The 18,405-nt window shown below is 44.2% G+C and overlaps 1 protein-coding gene across 8 annotated transcripts in view; it reads right to left on the bottom strand.

The window, feature by feature from the left end:
- Positions 1–18,405, bottom strand: part of WDTC1 (WD and tetratricopeptide repeats 1) — a 499,786-nt gene that overhangs the window by 465,916 nt on the left and 15,465 nt on the right. For 4 of the 8 annotated variants that reach the window (XM_069224081.1, XM_069224086.1, XM_069224080.1 and 1 more), the window contains exons 2-3: positions 7,717–7,823; positions 3,762–3,897 (exon numbers count right to left, since the gene is read on the bottom strand). In XM_069224081.1, the coding sequence (XP_069080182.1) occupies positions 3,762–3,809 (48 nt within the window). In that variant the 5' untranslated portion in view covers positions 3,810–3,897; positions 7,717–7,823. The remainder of the gene's footprint in view (positions 1–3,761; positions 3,898–7,716; positions 7,824–18,405) is intronic. The other 4 variants (XM_069224084.1, XM_069224088.1, XM_069224083.1 and 1 more) reach the window with 1 other exon arrangement.

Here is an 18,405-nt window from a genome sequence, read left to right as displayed (position 1 = left end):
AGGGTGCAGCTCATTTTTTGGCTCTGCGTACCTAGGGTTCTTGATGAACCTACAAGCCCTATATATCCCCGCAACCAGAGGAGTCCAGCAGACGTAACGGTATATTGCTTTCGATAATCTGACATTGCAGGGAAAAGTTACAGAGTAAAACGTAGAGAAAAATTGATGTTTTTTTCACCTCAATTTCAATATTTTTCTTTTTCAGCTATTTTCTGTAGGAAACCCTTGTAGGATCTACACAAATGACCCCTTGCTGAATTCAGAATTTTGTCTACTTTTCAGAAATGTTTAGGTTTCTGGGATCAGCATTGGTTTCATGCCCATTTCTGTCACTGACTGGAAGGAGGCTGAAAACACAAAAAAATTCAAAAATGGGGTATGTCCCATTAAAATGCTAAAATGCCAAATTTGTGTTGAAAAATTGGGTTTTCTGATTAAAGTCTGCCTGTTCCTGAAAGCTGGCAAGCTGCTGAGTTTAGCACCGCAAACCCTTTGTTGATGCCATTTTCAGGGGGAAAACCACAAGCCTTCTTCTGCAGCCACTTTTTCCCATTTTTTTTAAAAAAACGAAATTTTCACTGTATTTTGGCTAATTTCTTGGCCTCCTTCAGGGGAACCCACAAAGTCTGGGTACCTCTAGAATCCCTAGGATGTTGGAAAATAAGGACGCAAATTTGGCTTGGTTAGCTTATGTGGACAAAAAGTTATGAGGGCCTAAGCGCGAACTGCCCCAAATAGGCAAAAAAAGGCCTGGCACAGGATGGGGAAAAGGCCTGGCAGTGAAGGGGTTAAAGGAAAACGAGATGCATTTCAAACACAAAAATATTTACGCTGTCATTCACAAAGGGGAAGGGGGCCCATAGGTACCCCTTCCCGTTTGCGAATGGGTTAGCACCAGTTTGAAACTGGTGCTAACTGCGATTGTTTTGCGACTGCATTCGCGGCCACAAAACAATCATACATGGGATGCGACTTGCAATTAGGAAGGGAACACCCCTTCCTAATTGCGACTCGCAAACCCTTTTTGCAATTCGTTGAATAGATTACCGAATCACAAAAATGGGTCTGTACATCCCAAATAGCATTTTCCACATCGCAAACGGCTCGATTCGCCGTTTGCGACGTGGAAAAAGCTTCGTACATCTGGCCTTAAATGTGTATGTTCCTAATGTGGATGACAGTGAGTTCTACCTGAGAGTCCAGTCACTGTTGTCAGATGCTATGGCGGAAAGCTTGCTGTAGGTTGGGAACTTTAACTGTGTGCTGGACCTGGGTATTGATAGTCGACCTCCCCAGGCAAGGATGAAGCCAGGTACGGCAGAGACATTGGAGAGAGTAATGAACAATTTAGCCTGTGAAGATATCTGAAGGTAACTGTACCCAACCAAGAGGGAGTTTTCATGTGACTGCCACTCACTACACTTATAGTAGGTTGGACTAAGTGCTTGGGACAGCAGATGTCTGGGACAGTTATTTGGGCAGGTACCTGTCTGGCCACTAACCGTTATTGTTAGAAGGGGCAAATAGAGGACAGGGTGGAAGAAGAAGGCCCTGGCAATTACCAACAGATGCGCTGCAGTATATGCAGTTCAGACAGTCCCTGGAGGACAAGATCACAGAGTACCTATCGGAAAATTGGGGATCAACGGATGTCAGGAATACTGAATGGGAGGCACGTAAGATAGTTATCAGAGGGAATGTATTGTAAAGTGTATTGAGTGCAGAGGCAGCTGCAAGGAGAACTTCGAAATATAGAAAATAGGGTAGCAGCCTCCCAGCATAAGGAATCAGAGGACTCAATCAATGGGGCGACAGTGACGAAACTTACTCAACAGTTGGGGGACACATGGGAAAGAGCTGACCAGTTTACCAGTCAGGAGTATAGGCAGCAATTGCACAGACAGGGATAAAAGTCTGGCAGGTTACTGGCGTGGTTGCTTAAGTACCAGATTGGCAGCCCCCCCGTATCATTGCTCTCCAGAGGCCAGACGGACCCATGGCTATAACCCAACATAACCCAACATGTCATTAACGACACCTTGGGCAAGCACTTGTGTGATCTATATAGTGGAGGGATAGAGGCAGGCGAAGCATAGACTGATGGTTACCTGAACTACATTGAGCTGCCCCGGCTGTCGCTTGATTTACGAGAAGAGCTAGATGCAGATATTACACAGGAGGAAATATAGGCAATGGGCCATATGAGGTAGAGAAAGGTGCAGGGTGGTGATGGATTCCCGGTGGAGTTCTATCAGATATATGCTGCGCCGCTAGTTGAGCCGCTGCGGGAGGTCTCCTGCAACTCAAAAGATTTAGATTGCTGCCTCCTACTCTCAGGGAAGGTGTGGTTTGCATGGTCCCGAACCCAGGGGGAGGTGGAATGGGTGGAATTGTGCCTCCTGTAGACTGCTCACCATGCTAAATGTGGCGATGAAGGTGCTATGCAAGATTCTTGAGGAGCAACTGAGTGGAGTAGTGGGGAGGTTGCTACACCAGGACCTATGTGGCTTCAAGCCCGGCCACAGCACCACCTTTAATATAAGTTGATAAGCTCATGTACTGCATGCAGTGGACCAGAGTGAAGAGGAACTTGCTATAGCCTTGGTAGATATAGCTAAGGCGTTTGATATGCTGGAATGGAACTATTTGCAAAAGGTTCTTCAGAGGATGGTATTTGGCCCACAGTTTCGCTGCTGGGTGCACCTGCTGTATGCGGCTCCGTGGGCCAGGGTGAGGAGTGGAGGCCTGGTGTCAGACACTTGGGAGGTGCTCCATGGGATACTTTTGTATCATAGAGGAGGCCACAGACCCCTGCGTGGCCCCTTTTGTAATACTGATAGCGTGCACTGGCGTACATGTAGCACAAACCAACCACAAATAATAAACGGAAAGCGGAACCAATCAAACATTCACCCCCAGTCACAGATCTGGGTTTAATACATCAATTCTTTTGCTCACCATGCCACCCCAGTTTGGACCCAGCCATATGCAAATCCGTCTGGACCCTGTTCCCCATGGGAACAGTCCAGCCCGAACTGCCAGGCTAGGTCCTCTTTGGACCGGAAACAAGCATCCTGGGACCGGTTTCAGGGTATCACCCTTCATCAGTCAGGCTAGCTTGAATCCAGTGGCATAGTGAGCACGGGACCCACGTCTGGGCATACCTGGCGCATTTATGCCGACAAAAGCATGTAGTACCAGCAAGTGCTTTAAATGGAAATTCAGAAGTATATGTACCCTCTGTTCAGAGCATTTATTTGCTCCTGTGTATTGCCATTACTCTCCCATTAAATGTATTACAGTATAGCTGAAAAACTCAGGGCCTCTTCTTTTCAAATTAAAGATATGGAAATACACTGCACCGGAGGGTACCTGCCCATTTAAAGCACGGGGCCAGCACTACCCACGCAGCTGTTTAAAGGTGCCTTGTGGCACAAACAGGAAGACTACCCTTTTTGTGATGCATCCCTTTGAGTAGAGGATGAAAAACAATTGAGAAACTAACCGAATGACAAATATTCAGCTCTGTAAGTTCTTAACATTTAGCTCTGACTACAAGGACTGGTTTGCTAGTGCTCAAAAAAGTCCACTTGATTGCAGCTTATGAGAGCAAATGATTTTGAATCCAGAGAGATCTATGTTTCAGGTTTATCAGTGAGTCAGATCTTACTGAAACAAAAAGAAACGTTATAAATGTCTTTATATTATCTTACAGAGATTACAACATTGTCTTGTATGCACAAATAATGAAAACTGAGTACCTTAATTTGCCGGTTGATGAGGTCTTGTGCAATGTTTACTTTTGCCATCTTGAATGGGGCAGGTAAGAGGATGCTATACTAGTTCCAATGCATGACGGTACACCATCGCAGCTTGACTCCACCAAAGAAACATTACCTAAATCACAAGGAAACACCAGCGTTAGTGCTAACATTCCTGAGCGTTCTGTTCAGCAGACATTACACTTTGACAGAGAAACTCAAGCCCGAGGGCTAACATTACCGATGTGATCTGCTCAGAATACACTGTTTAATCTGGCAAGTCAATCAATAGTAATAACCCAATGAGGCCAAAGCAAATGTGGCTTGGAACCATCAGTCACAATGCACTGGCCATTTTGAGGGTGGGGGCAGCAACACTCAACCAATGAAGACACAAGAAAACAAGCAGTAAACAGTAAAAACATGAGACTACAAGATAACACACTAATCAGTGCTGCATATCCCTTCTGTGGCTGCGATTTGCCACGCACAAAAACCCAAGGTTCGAGCTCAGAAAGAAGCTCCGCGGGACAAAGAATGCAGACCTGACAGTCATCTCTACAGCAGGCACCATTATCTAAAACTGGTTTGTTATGGCCTAGCCCCCTCTGTCTCTCCTAGTCATCGGTTTCTCCTCCCCAATCAAGTTTATAAAAGGATCTCACTGTCACCCCCGAGGCCGGGGTCCACATTGCATCTCGCATAAGTGCCCACTGCCCATCTCGTCTGCTGAATCAGTTCCCAAAACTCACCTTTCAAATGGCCTTAGTACCCTTCATCTAAAATACTTCGCTGTTTTTTGTGAAAACATAAAACAGTAAATCGCATCACGAACAGAACAGAAGACGCATAAAGGAAACTAGGAGTTAGAAAGTAGTGAATGAAAGGGAGGGTGCCCTTTTACCACTTCTCTGGAGATAGCAGTGCTTCTCACAATATGCCTGGTTCCTGCAACATCAATGGTTGATACTTTCCATAAACAAGAATGGAATTCATCTGTTGTTTTATTCTATTTTAGAAAGGCATTACTTTACAACATGAACACCTTTACTGTATATTGCTGTTCAAGGTCATCTGGATAATGTGTTATTTGTGGCAATGATGGGGAAAATCAGCCTGCTGGGAAAATATACAAAAGCCTACCAAACAGTTGGACATTTGAGTATTAATCATTACAGTATCGTTAGATTTTACCAAGATCAACGTCTAACATGGCAGTTGAATATTGTTCTTTTACTTGTGAGTATTTGTAAAGCTCATAATCCACCATCTTTGTGGCCAACTACAAATCTAGGTGCAAACAGAAGTCTCCAGGGAGTTAGGTTAAAAGAATTGTCCTGGGCAATCAAAAACAAACACACGCGTACTTCTGTCACTCTGCAGCAAGGAAGAAAGCCAGATCAGGAGTGTAGTGCGGAAGTTCTGCCATCAATAAGCGGGCTTTGTATTCAGTGGCTATGGAACTGATAAAACTGGTTCTCTGCAACCTGGGACTACCAGCTACCGAAGAATACAAACTGGGCTAATACTAGGGTAAACACTCCAGCAACAAAGCTTTGATTAGACTTACCCGCTTATGTCGCAGTACCCATAATATGGAAAATGGCCAACACAAATGTCGACATCCAGTAGCGGAGGTTTCATCCAGTCTAATCCCTCACAAATGGAGGCAGTACTTCATTCAAAATGGTGCGGGTCCCCAGACCTGCAAAACATCTCTCCAGGTAGACACCTAGTTCCCCATACACAAACCATCCTCATCTTACATAGTTAAAAATGTCAAGTAACTAAGGTATCAGCTAACCTTGATTCCTACACACTGCTGTAGTACATTATGGTATACAACCTAGCTCAATGTGCAATATCCACCACAGAATAAGGCTATGGCCATGGCTCAGCCACTGACCCTTACAATGTATTGTCTATTTGCGCAACTACTCTGTAATTTGATTGTAATATTATATCCTGTCATAGCATGCTTTTGTGAATTAGGACGGAATTATCTACATTCACATAAATCCAAGACCGTTTTAAAAGGGATAACTCGAGAACATTTCAAACTGAATATACAGGGAGTGCAGAATTATTAGGCAAGTTGTATTTTTGAGGATTAATTTTATTATTGAACAACAACCATGTTCTCAATGAACCCAAAAAACTCATTAATATCAAAACTGAATATTTTTGGAAGTAGTTTTTAGTTTGTTTTTAGTTTCAGCTATGTTAGGGGGATATCTGTGTGTGCAGGTGACTATCACTGTGCATAATTATTAGGCAACTTAACAAAAAAAAATATATACCCATTTCAATTATTTATCATTACCAGTGAAACCAATATAACATCTCAACATTCACAAATATACATTTCTGACATTCAAAAACAAAACAAAAACAAATCAGTGACCAATATAGCCACCTTTCTTTGCAAGGACACTCAAAAGCCTGCCATCCATGGATTCTGTCAGTGTTTTGATCTGTTCACCATCAACATTGCGTGCAGCAGCAACCACAGCCTCGCAGACACTGTTCAGAGAGGTGTACTGTTTTCCCTCCTTGTAAATCTCACATTTGATGATGGACCACAGGTTCTCAATGGGGTTCAGATCAGGTGAACAAGGAGGCCATGTCATTAGATTTCCTTCTTTTATACCCTTTCTTGCCAGCCACGCTGTGGAGTACTTGGACGCGTGTGATGGAGCATTGTCCTGCATGAAAATCATGTTTTTCTTGAAGGATGCAGACTTCTTCCTGTACCGCTGCTTGAAGAAGGTGTCTTCCAGGAACTGGCAGTAGGACTGGGAGTTGAGCTTGACTCCATCCTCAACCCGAAAAGGCCCCACAAGCTCATCTTTGATGATACCAGCCCAAACCAGTACTCCACCTCCACCTTGCTGGCGTCTGAGTCGGACTGGAGCTCTCTGCCCTTTACCAATCCAGCCACGGGCCCATCCATCTGGCCCATCAAGACTCACTCTCATTTCATCAGTCCATAAAACCTTAGAAAAATCAGTCTTGAGATATTTCTTGGCCCAGTCTTGACGTTTCAGCTTGTGTGTCTTGTTCAGTGGTGGTCGTCTTTCAGCCTTTCTTACCTTGGCCATGTCTCTGAGTATTGCACACCTTGTGCTTTTGGGCACTCCAGTGATGTTGCAGCTCTGAAATATGGCCAAACTGGTGGCAAGTGGCATTGTGGCAGCTGCACGCTTGACTTTTCTCAGTTCATGGGCAGTTATTTTGCGCCTTGGTTTTTCCACACGCTTCTTGCGACCCTGTTGACTATTTTGAATGAAACGCTTGATTGTTCGATGATCACGCTTCAGAAGCTTTGCAATTTTAAGAGTGCTGCATCCCTCTGCAAGATATCTCACTATTTTTGACTTTTCTGAGCCTGTCAAGTCCTTCTTTTGACCCATTTTGCCAAAGGAAAGGAAGTTGCCTAATAATTATGCACACCTGATATAGGGTGTTGATGTCATTAGACCACACCCCTTCTCATTACAGAGATGCACATCACCTAATATGCTTAATTGGTAGTAGGCTTTCAAGCCTATACAGCTTGGAGTAAGACAACATGCATAAAGAGGATGATGTGGTCAAAATACTCATTTGCCTAATAATTCTGCACTCCCTGTATGCCACCAAAAAAGCAGGGCAGGTGCCAAGTACAGTACATTCTAAAACACTTTGTACACACTGGCTTCTCATTCCTATAGAGCAGGATAAATACAAAGAGTTACTTTTAGGAGCTTATGCCTAGAAGAACCACTAAATTAAATTAAAACATAACACCCAACCTCAACGATAAGTTGGACAAATTGAAAAACTACATAAATGACGACATTCTCTAACAAGAAAATATAATTTGGATGTGCAGCAGCAAACACACTAACATTAACAAAAGTTAAATACCTGGGAACCAACAAATGGGTACAACAAACACAACAACTTTATTTACCTGTGGAAAAACTCCCCAAACACTTATTTGACCACAGCTGAAACATTGGCGCCTTTTAGAGGACTCATACTATGACCCAGGTAAATATGTTGTGATGGCATCGGTTTCTGTGGAGAGATGGGAAGAGTATTTTAGATGACAAGAATGCCCGAAGACAGGGCCATTGGAATTATGCAAGCCAGCAGTCGTAGTCTTTCTTGCATAATTGCACATTTGCCACATATTCAATCGTCTGCTGCAAAATTTGCAGATTTTAACAAAAACAATTTTTGTTGAATGGACATGTGTTGCACCACAGTGAAAGACCCTTCACAAAAGTTGATTGGTCTCTTGGCCGTTGCTGTATGTGGGTGTTAAAACTGGTACTGATCATGTGCCCAGTGCATGTTAACTTGTAAAAATATAAAAATAATGAAGTAATACTATTGCAAAACGTTACACATTAAACTGCACAATTTGCATTTTCTTGATGAACAGGTTAGACAACCCAGCAACGTCTCTCCTACGAGACACATTCTCAGTCGCACTGCTTGAAGATTACAAACCAGGCTTGCAGCTTGGTGATGTACTGGTAGCTCTCCTGTTACTTATAATTAGCTCTCCTGTGTGCAGTCCAGCTTATTCAATTAGAAGTTTATGCTATGCTGAATATACATATCCCAAAATTGAGAAGCCTGTATTTGAGATATAAATGTGTGCATTTTCAGTACTCATAAGCTGATGTTTGGAGAAAAATGCTTCATTTTTCAAAATATGTTTAAAGATCAATGTTTGAATGATAAATCATGCGGTTGTGGAGAGACTTATTACTAGCATTACCTTGTTGCCAGGAGCATTGCAGCTTTGGCTGTCAAATATTAGCCATGTAGCAGCATTCCAAATGGATGAAGTCCTTTTTAGGTCGAGCGCGCAAGCGATTTGACCAGTTGTAAGTGTTTTGGGCTTTTAACCACGCCCATCACTTTCATTCGTTCTTGGGCTTGCCTTTCAAAAAAATCACTGGATGTCATTAGTAAATGCTTTATGTTTGTCCAGCCTTGAGGCTGTTTTTGTCACGCCTTGCAGACTGCCCCTGTTACATGGATTATTGCACAGTTGCCGATATACTTTAGCATGGGCGAACAATTTATTTTTGTCTCTGCCCTCCGTGCTGCATGGAGCTCACAGTGCGAACAGGCACAACAGCGTGAATGTGATCGCCGATATTGGAGAGCTGGTCACACTGTTGACAAATCAGAGTCATTTCTTCTGGCTCTCCCCTTAATACACTTAAAATTGGTAAAAGCTTGAGGTAAAAAATAAATCCTCAAAGCGAAAGTGGGAGAGCCGACATGCGCAGAGCCGATACTACAATAGTCACTGGACTTAGGAAACTCGCCCCATAATGCTTTGCAGGGCATTACTTTTACAAAACATTGTTGCTCAAAACTCAGCCTGTGGCAGCCCTAGGACAATGGGAGCAGCACCAAAACTTTCAGCACAACACACACTTTCTGTCGAGGTAATCTCTAGGTCCCCACACCAGGTTTGTGGGGACCCCAACATAATAACCCCTCCCACCATTCGGTGCCTTTTCTAAACACTCATGGCTTGAACTTTTGTTTTACAGCTGGGAAAAGCTTGTGTTTTAAAGGCCTTGTTTGTAATATCATTGCTATAGGTCTGCTATCCCTGAAAATGTGTAATACACTACAACCTCTAGGGGCTAAATATATGATTACACTTCATTATTTATTGTCATCTTCTTTTTGTGTTTGTTATGCCTAGTTTACAAATGCGTTGTCTAGGGGCTGTTCTAAGCATTAGTCATATCAAGGTACTAAAATATTTGTGGCACAGAAACTTGTCCCATAATGCTTTGCAGGGCATTACTTTTACAAAACATGTTTGCTTGTAACTCAGCCTGTGGTGGTCCTAGGACAGTGGGACCATCCTCAAAACATCATATCTAGGTCCCCACACTATGTTAGTGGGGACACCAAAATTATAACGACTACCGCCATTCATTTTCTTTATAAGCTGTCTGATGGCTGGAACTTTCATTTTGCAACTAGGAGTAGTTTTGTTTTAAAGGCTTTGTTTGTATCATCATTGCATTAGGCCTGCTAGTCCTAAAAACACCCTCTAGGTGTTAAGTTACACTGCATTAATTTCTTCTGTTTTTTTCCCATGGAGTTTTGCCCTCTAGGTGTTAACAATATGGTTACATGACCATGTTTCTTACAAATGATATTTTGTTATGGTGCCCTCTAGTGGCTGTTTTGAGCACTACAGTCTAATGCCAAAAGTTTATTTCTGATAAAGGTTTATATTATAATTGTATATGTTTTATTAATCTCTCCTTATTACAATTATGACCACAATTCAGGCCAACTTAACATCCTTATTACACAATTACTGTTTTAACACTCATGATATGTTTGGGTGACCCTTCTAGTCTATTTCTCCTCTGTGTTTGTCTTGTGTCTTTTTGGGGGAATTGTATTCGTCAGCCAGCAACTCTGATGGTGGGGTGGTGAAAGTAGTATTCTGTTGGAATTAGTAGGCAGATTTCAATTAGAATGATAAATGGCAACATTTTCATTTTTTGCTGCAGATAAAGGAAGATAGCAAATGGAAGTGATTTAGTTATATGCAAGGCCACTGGAATTACATGGTAGGAAAAGATGAAGTTTCAAGGCAGGGTTGACCAATTTATGTGGCAAGAAAAGTCCAGTTATCAATTTACAATGCCAATAGCTCTAACGCAAGCAAATGTGAGACCTATTGCATTGCAAATGCTTGTTTTACATTACTGCTATCAACCCTGCCTGATGCGCCGAGGTGATCACTACTAGCAATCTTGACTGTGATGGCCACTAATGTAATCTTGTCTGATGTGCTCACTATCACAGCACTAATATTAATAACTCTGGATTATATTCATTGAAGGTAAGTGGCTCACACTACAGAAAAGATTAGAGCCGCTTGCTATAAAACAACATCATACATCAACATCAGAGAGAAGAGATGAAAATCTCAAAATGGACACACAGAAGGCTGTAAAACTAGTAGAAAAGGGTATACTAGTAAAATGGACACAGTTCATGACAGTGAGAATACATACAATCAGCAACTGAACAACCACTAGAAAGAGTAGGTCAAAGATTCCACGCAGAATTGCAAAAGAGAATTTCAAGTATTCATTTTTTTAAATCAATCCCCAAAGTTTACAGAAACTGGTTTTCAAAAATTTTATTCCAAGAACTTCCTGTATGCACCCGGAGACAGACAAACCTAAATATTCAGGTAGACACATTTCTTGGGCAAACATTAAAAAAAAAAAAAAATCCATCTCGTTGAAGCGAACTCTAAAACGTCTGGTTTCAGTCCTCATCTAAAATACATATGCTGTTCGCAGTAAACACAACAAAATAGGACAACAACTACTCCAGGCAACCTAGGGTTAGTGCTGCAGTCTGTTGGAAAAGTGCACACAGAAGGGTGCATTCACAACACTATATGCGAGAACGTTCGTAACAACTTCAAAATGGAAATCTTTACATGCAGACAATGGGCTTCATTTACTTTGGTGACAAGAATTTTCCTAAATCACCCACAGGAATCACTAGTGTAAAAATGTGGATGTTTTACTGAAAACGTTATTTTCCCTTGCAAGCGTATGCAGTTGGCAAATCATACATCTTTCAAGGATCTCCTCCTTTCTTGAGTTCCGGCAACATGTAGAGGCTACATTCGCTCTCACAGGTTGAGACTACTCCTTGAGGCACCAACAAAACTAATATAAAAGCCCTCTTAGTGAGTAGCCTGGACTAACTCTAGTTATGTCCATGTCCCTGGAATTACAAATTCTGTGGGTCCCAGTAAGTCAGGGGGTGGGAAAATAACAGGGATCACAAGATTTAGAGAAATAACATATGGGAACGCCACACAGATTTCCATCTACTTAACACAGAGATTGACTGTTCCCGGTCTGAAACACCACGACTCATAATTCTGATGAGCTCATTAACTCTTGTTAACGAGTCTACTGGAATTATCTGGCCATTCATAATAAGGGCTACAGATCTCAAACTCAAGCTGCGGGGGGAGCTAGAGAACCTGCAGCAAAAAGGCTGCACATTCGTGCTGCTCTGCTGGTTACAGCTATTTATTTGATAAAAATCCGTACTTGCATGCATAGCTCGAGTAAATAATAATAGGAAGACACAGCAGGTCGCGGAGGCCCCGACAAACTGCTGGACATGCCAGGGTGAGAAACGAGAGAGAACTCAAAATCAGCAAGATTGCACGCTGCAGAGGCCATCAGGGAAAACGGGGCCCAGGTGGAAGTGAAGCCCAGCATGAGATAAGCAGCGGCGCCATTGACCAGCGGTGACAGCTAACAAGATGGTTTGTCTACATACTCAGTGCCTGCATTGCGGGTGATTCCTTGCCGAACCCAGTCAAGCGACCAAAACCACAAGCACAGTGTATGTGACCTTCAGCCCGAACCGAGCTGGATCTGTGGACCCTGCTCAGACTTCCGGAGTGGCAGGAGTGTACAGCGGGCTCAACAGCAGGAGGCCGGCTGAACTCAGAGGTGGAAAGGGGGGGGGGGGGCGGTGGGGCGAGTTTGACCTGGCGCAGAGCTCTCATTGGAAAATTCACCAATAACAATGCAACAGAGCCTGAAGTCAATTGACAGCAAAATAGACTCCCTGAACTTGCGTATAGATAACATAGTGGACAAACTTGACAAGCACCCAGCCAGACTCTCGGCTGTAGAACAACCGGTCTCAGACATGGAAGACACCCTGCAGTCAATCACGTCCAAACAAAAAGACATGTACAAAATACTGGAAGTAATCTGTGTCAAAAAGGAAGATCTCGAAGCGAGGTCCTGTCATAACAACCTAGGAATCACAGGCACACCCGAGTCCACCAACACTGGCCTCTTGAACCACTTTGTGGAGAATCTGCTGAGGGAGATATTTGGCACTGAGAATTTATCTGCAGTCCTAGTGGTCGAACACGCTCATAGATTACTGCAGGCTCGCCCTCCTCCCGGGGCGATCCAACGTCCCATTATAGCGAGACTCCTAAACTATTGCAATCAGGATATGGTGTTACGCATTGCAAGGGGAAAAAGCTAAATACAATATCAGGGCAATACAGTGGCATTTTTTCCAGACTTCACAATGGCTGTACTAGCTGTAAGATGGGAATTTACCTCAGTGAAAAAGAAATTGAACCAAATGGGAATCAAGTACGCCATGCTGTATCATGTCAGGCTCCGAGTTGAGCATCGGGGCTCACACAAGATAATGGCAACTCCAAAGGCAACCTGAGACTTTGTGAAAAACATTAAAGATTGGCAAGGAGATCCGGCAACAGTTGATAGAGGGGAGCAGGTGGCCTAACATGCAGTGTGGGAACTACTTGGAGGCTGCTAAAAAGAGAACCTGGATTCGACTAAGCAGCTGGAGCTGCAGGCCAACAAATGCTAGACACTGCACATGCGCTATTTGCATTAGTACAGGGGCTTTGCTCAAAGCTTTCCCCCAGTCGAGAGAGGGGAAGGACAACACTTGCCTTAACACAGACGTTTGAATTTACCAACGTGTTGTGTCATGTGCTAGAATCAGCCTACTACATATTGCTACTAGCCGCCTCAGACTACATGGAGGAGCATGGAATCTCAAGTGGCCCATAGACGGGGATACCCCAAACAGTTGGGATTACGTTGAAGCACAGTTGAAGTGCCTTATTTACATTCACTGGGGATAGTGTTGTTAAGAAATGTTAAAGTATATGGATGTCTTTGACAAATTTGGGTTGCTGACGTGGGTGGGGGGAGGGAAGTTGTGTCATAAATTTGTCCATATACCACATGATTGTCATGCATTGCCACTAAGAGTACAGTAGCGCAGGGAGAGGCGATCCATAACACCCAGGAGTAAATTCCAATCCAAAGATTAGTGACAACAAAGGGCAATTGGTCTTTTTGATCTGGAATGTCCGTAGGCTGAACACCACCAAGAAATTCAGAGAGGTGTTCTCATATTGAGACAGGCATCACATGCACATTGCCATGCTACAAGTGACTCATCTCACTAAGCACACAGTTGGCAACATAGGTTCCAGAAGGGCATGTGTTAGAGTAGCCTCAACATACTCGTCATACCCAAGAGGCGTGATGATTTTTATAAAAAAAGGGTGTCCCATTTACACTCACTCACTCTGACACAGATGAAGCCGGGAGACTGACTGTAGTACAAGGTAGGGTCTTCAACACCTCACTTACCATACTGACGACATAAGCCCAAATACAGATGACCCCGACTTCTACACTGGGGTCTGGAATAGAGTACACAGACTACCACCGGCACTCATGCTATGGGGGGGTAAGGGGGGGACTTAAATATATACTTAAATCCCACCATAGACGGATCAGGCATCGGCATCTGGCAAGTTTAACGATCAGCTCACATACAGAGAGAGGAGATGCAGGAAGGCGGCTTGGTGGATAAGTGGCGGCTGTGAAACCCATACCTACCTCGCCGCCAAGACCTGGAACACTCTCCCCACCATCCTACGACAGACCCAGGACCTGCTGGCCTTCAGAAGACTCCTCAAGACCTGGCTCTTCGACCAGTAGCACCCCCCCATCCCAGCGCCTTGAGACCCTTGCGGGTATGTAGCGCGCTTTACAAATGCAGTGATTGATTGATTGATAGAAAGGGAGGGAACATATGTCTTGGCGGTCCACGGCACATGGTGCCAACTTGATTATTGGTTAGCTACCAAGGAAATCAGCCCGTGGGCTGCAGAGGTGCGCCACCTGCCCAGAACGCTGTCAGATGACTCTCCGGTGAGGCTGGTGGTTCAAATGCTGGCAGGCACCCCTTCACATGGAGACCCCGGCCAGCGGCATATAAGGATCCAGTGTTTAAGGTAGAATTACGTAGAGACATACTAGAATACTTTAAGCATAACACAGGCTCTGTGAGCAGCGCCTCAGCCCTCTGAGAAGCCTTTAAGGTCCACATTAGGGGGATCTGCATCAGTTTTCGGGCTGGTGCATTGAGAGATATACGCACTCAGCTACACAAAACAGAGCAGGACATCATAGAACTTGAAACTCAGTATGAAAGCACAGCAAGCCCTCATTTATTAGCGACAATATGTGATCACATCATGAACTATAACAAAGCAGCAGAGCAGGAACTCTGATTTCTTACAAAGAGACATATTGCCTGAACATATGGCGAAGGCAGTAGACCTGGCAAACACCAGGCAACCAAAATCAGAGAACTCACTTACATATCTAATGTGATGGGGAGGACGGTGAGCATTAGTACACCATGCCAGAAATACTAGCTACATTAACACATTATTATTATTATTATTATTATAAGAACCTGTACAGTAGCCGCAGCCCAACCACGGTGTCTGGAATAGATGAATACCTTGAAGATATCGCTCTTGCATGGCTCACGGAGGGGCAAAGAGAGTACTTGGCCCAACCACTCACAGAGGAAGAGATTAAAGATGCAGTGGGTTCTCTCCCAAATGGCAAGGCCCCGGGGGCCGATGGGATCACGAACAAATTATATAAAGAACTTATTGACATTTTGGTTCTACACCTAGGCAGTGTGTATGAGGAGGACTACACACAGAAACAACTATCTCACTCCCTTAGAGAGGCTTTAATAATTACGCTCCTCAAGCCTGATAAGCCTGCTGAGCGTTGTGAGTCGTATAGACCGCTTTCCCCGATTAACCTGGACACTAAAGTCTTAGCCAAAATATTAGCACAGCGCCTGCAGCCACTTCTCACGAACATGATACTGCCAGACCAAGCCGGTTTCATTCCACAATGATCCACCTCACACAAACTATGCACCATCTTCGCTCTGTTACATCAGCTGAACCCTGACATGCATGCCACAGCAGTTCTACTTGACGCTACAAAGGCATTTGATTCTATAGAGTGGGTGTATCTGTTCACACTACTACAGTCTATGGCAGTGGTTCCCAACCTGTGGTCCGGGGACCCCTGGGGGTCCGCAAAGCCTTCTCAGGGGGTCCGCAAGAGCCTAGAAAATTAAAACATATAAACAAATATTGCTAAATTAGGTCCCCAGCTTCCAGTAATGACATAGGCGGGGGTCCCCGGATTCCCATGATGATTCAGTGGGGGTCCCTGGGTTCCATTAATGTTAAAGTGGGGGTCCACAGAAATCAAAAGGTTGGGAACCACTGGTCTATGGGGTTCCCCCAGTCATTTCTACAATGGATACACCTTCTGTATACCGCCACAGTAGTGAGGATACGAGTAAATTGCCACACCTCGGAGACAATCCAGGTTTCCAGAGGCACGAGGCAGGGGTCTCCGCTCTCAACAAAATGTAATTTTTGCACTTGGATAGCACACTACTCACCCGTTAGGGTCTCAAGGCGCTGTACGCATACCGCTGTGGAACCCCTCCTGGCTTTTTCCCTGTGAGGCACCCACTCCTGGACAACCATCAGGGTGAAGCCAGGCATCCAAGCGCTGTGAGGAGCGTTGTGGAGATTAAGCAAGCTATTGCCCAGAGTTACAGAGTGGGACCCGCTAATTAGATTAGGCACCGAGGCAAGAATTATCTGCTCCAAGGGAATTGAGCCCAAGACCCGCCGAGGTGGGACTTGAACCCTGGTCCCGGGCCAGATCTCGCATCAGGGTCTGCCGCTCTAACCATTGTGCCACACTTCTCCACACAACAATGCTGTTTGCCATAGCTTTGGAATCTCTAGCGTGTATTATAAGGCAACGCTACGCGGCAGCGGCTTTACGCTTCACCCAGCGCCCCCTGGGCATATCACTATATGTAGATGACATGGTTTTATATGTGAGGGAACCAAAAACCCACTTGGCTCCCATCACATGGGAATACATACGATATGAAAGATACTCAGGGCTAGGTATGAATTGGTTCAAATTGACAATTATTCCACTTACACCTGCAACACAACCCTACACATTAGATTTTCCATTAGAATGGAGTGAGGATCCAGTGAAATACTTAGGGATATGACATCCTGAGCAAGTAATCAGGTCAATTATGGTACAATGATTTAAAAACTTGAGGGGCAGATAAAAAGATGGATGAGGCTTCCTCTCTCACTAGCGGATAGAATGGCTATTAGCAAGGTGGTCGTCCTCCCAAAATTCTTATATATGTTTGTTAATATACCTGTTAGACTTACAAAACAATTTTTCAGAACACTTAGCACACGTCTCATCACATTCACCTGAGCAGGGAAAGAGTCCCACATAAAATGGGACACATTAACATCCACTGTATGAACAAGGTGGATTTAATGCTCCTGACTTCTATTTATATTATCTGTGCGCCCAGGCGCATTTCGCCCATTAATGGGCACAGCAACCAAAATAAATGCACATCTAGCTATTGAAATGGATGACGCCCACCCCATTCCATTACCAGCAATGCTCACACATCACAGGCCACTGAAGACTTATGAAAAACACAGTAGACTGTACAGTGCTGGCATGGAGGCAGCTGGGTACTCAGGCAAATAAATCCCCACTCTGTACCCCAACCCTACAACTGCAATGCCATTCTGGCCTGTCGTTAACACATGATAAAGGAACAGTGGCGCTTCTTAAAAAACGAGGACTGGAGGAAATGGGAGACCTATATATAGAAGGGAAACTTATGGAGTTAACAGACATACCACAAGCGCAGAACACAAATAGGTTAAGGCCCTTCACATATATCCAATTGAGAGCTGCTTTGAAGGCTCTATACCCAATGTTCCCTGCACAGCCCCCTGTGCTAACTGCCCTGCAGACGCTGCTAACCAGCACCTCGACACGCAAGCTGGTGAATTGGCTCTATGCAGAATCTCAAAAAGATAGAGAGCCGGGTTGCGAGAAATGGAATGAGCTGTTGGAGATGCCCCTGAGTCCTGAAGAATGGCACTCCTGTTGCGCACTACAGGGATGCTGACAATTAACTGTAGCATACGAATTACTCATTTTAAATATCTGCAAAAAATTTACTACACCCCCATCACGGCTATTTACATATGGTCTCCGGGACAGGGCAGCGTGCGGGAGATGCAGGGTTCTTCCACATAGGATGGGGCTGTGGGAGGGTGCTGGAATTCTTATACAGGAGTAACTGGGTCCCTCACAGAAATGATCCTGTAAAAAGTTAAATGTACGCCTAGGATTTGCTTGCTGGGTCTGGTCCAGTCGTTGCAACTGGCTAATCTGATGCTTGGGGGATAGTCCTACTGGTGGCAAAGCGAAGAGTGGCAATACACTGGAATAACTGGATGGCCCCCACGGTCCTTCAGTGGCTGAAAGACTTGACATATTGCTGTGAACAATTGGAAATATATGCTGAGGAGTTACCGCAAAGCTCTAGGCCAAAGGACATCTGGGACCCATTCACTAGGTACTTATTGGCTAGGTCCTCTAGGGACTAGAGGTATGGACAAGTTACAATAGACAATGAACTCAGCTCGAAATCCAAATAGGGAACCTGTTGATTATAAGTAGCCCTGCGCCGTGACTGCATGGATATAGATCATTTGTGTGGTGATGATGATTTTAAATATGGTGGTAACTGTTGTATGAACTTGTTTACTTAATTAATAAAAGTTTTAATTTAAAAAAAAAAAACCTCAGGC

This window comes from Pleurodeles waltl, chromosome 3_1, assembly GCF_031143425.1.
Source record: "Pleurodeles waltl isolate 20211129_DDA chromosome 3_1, aPleWal1.hap1.20221129, whole genome shotgun sequence".
NCBI classification, from domain to species: Eukaryota; Metazoa; Chordata; class Amphibia; order Caudata; family Salamandridae; genus Pleurodeles; species Pleurodeles waltl.
Note: the sequence above shows the minus strand (reverse complement) of the source record. Positions and strands in the feature narration are given on the sequence as shown.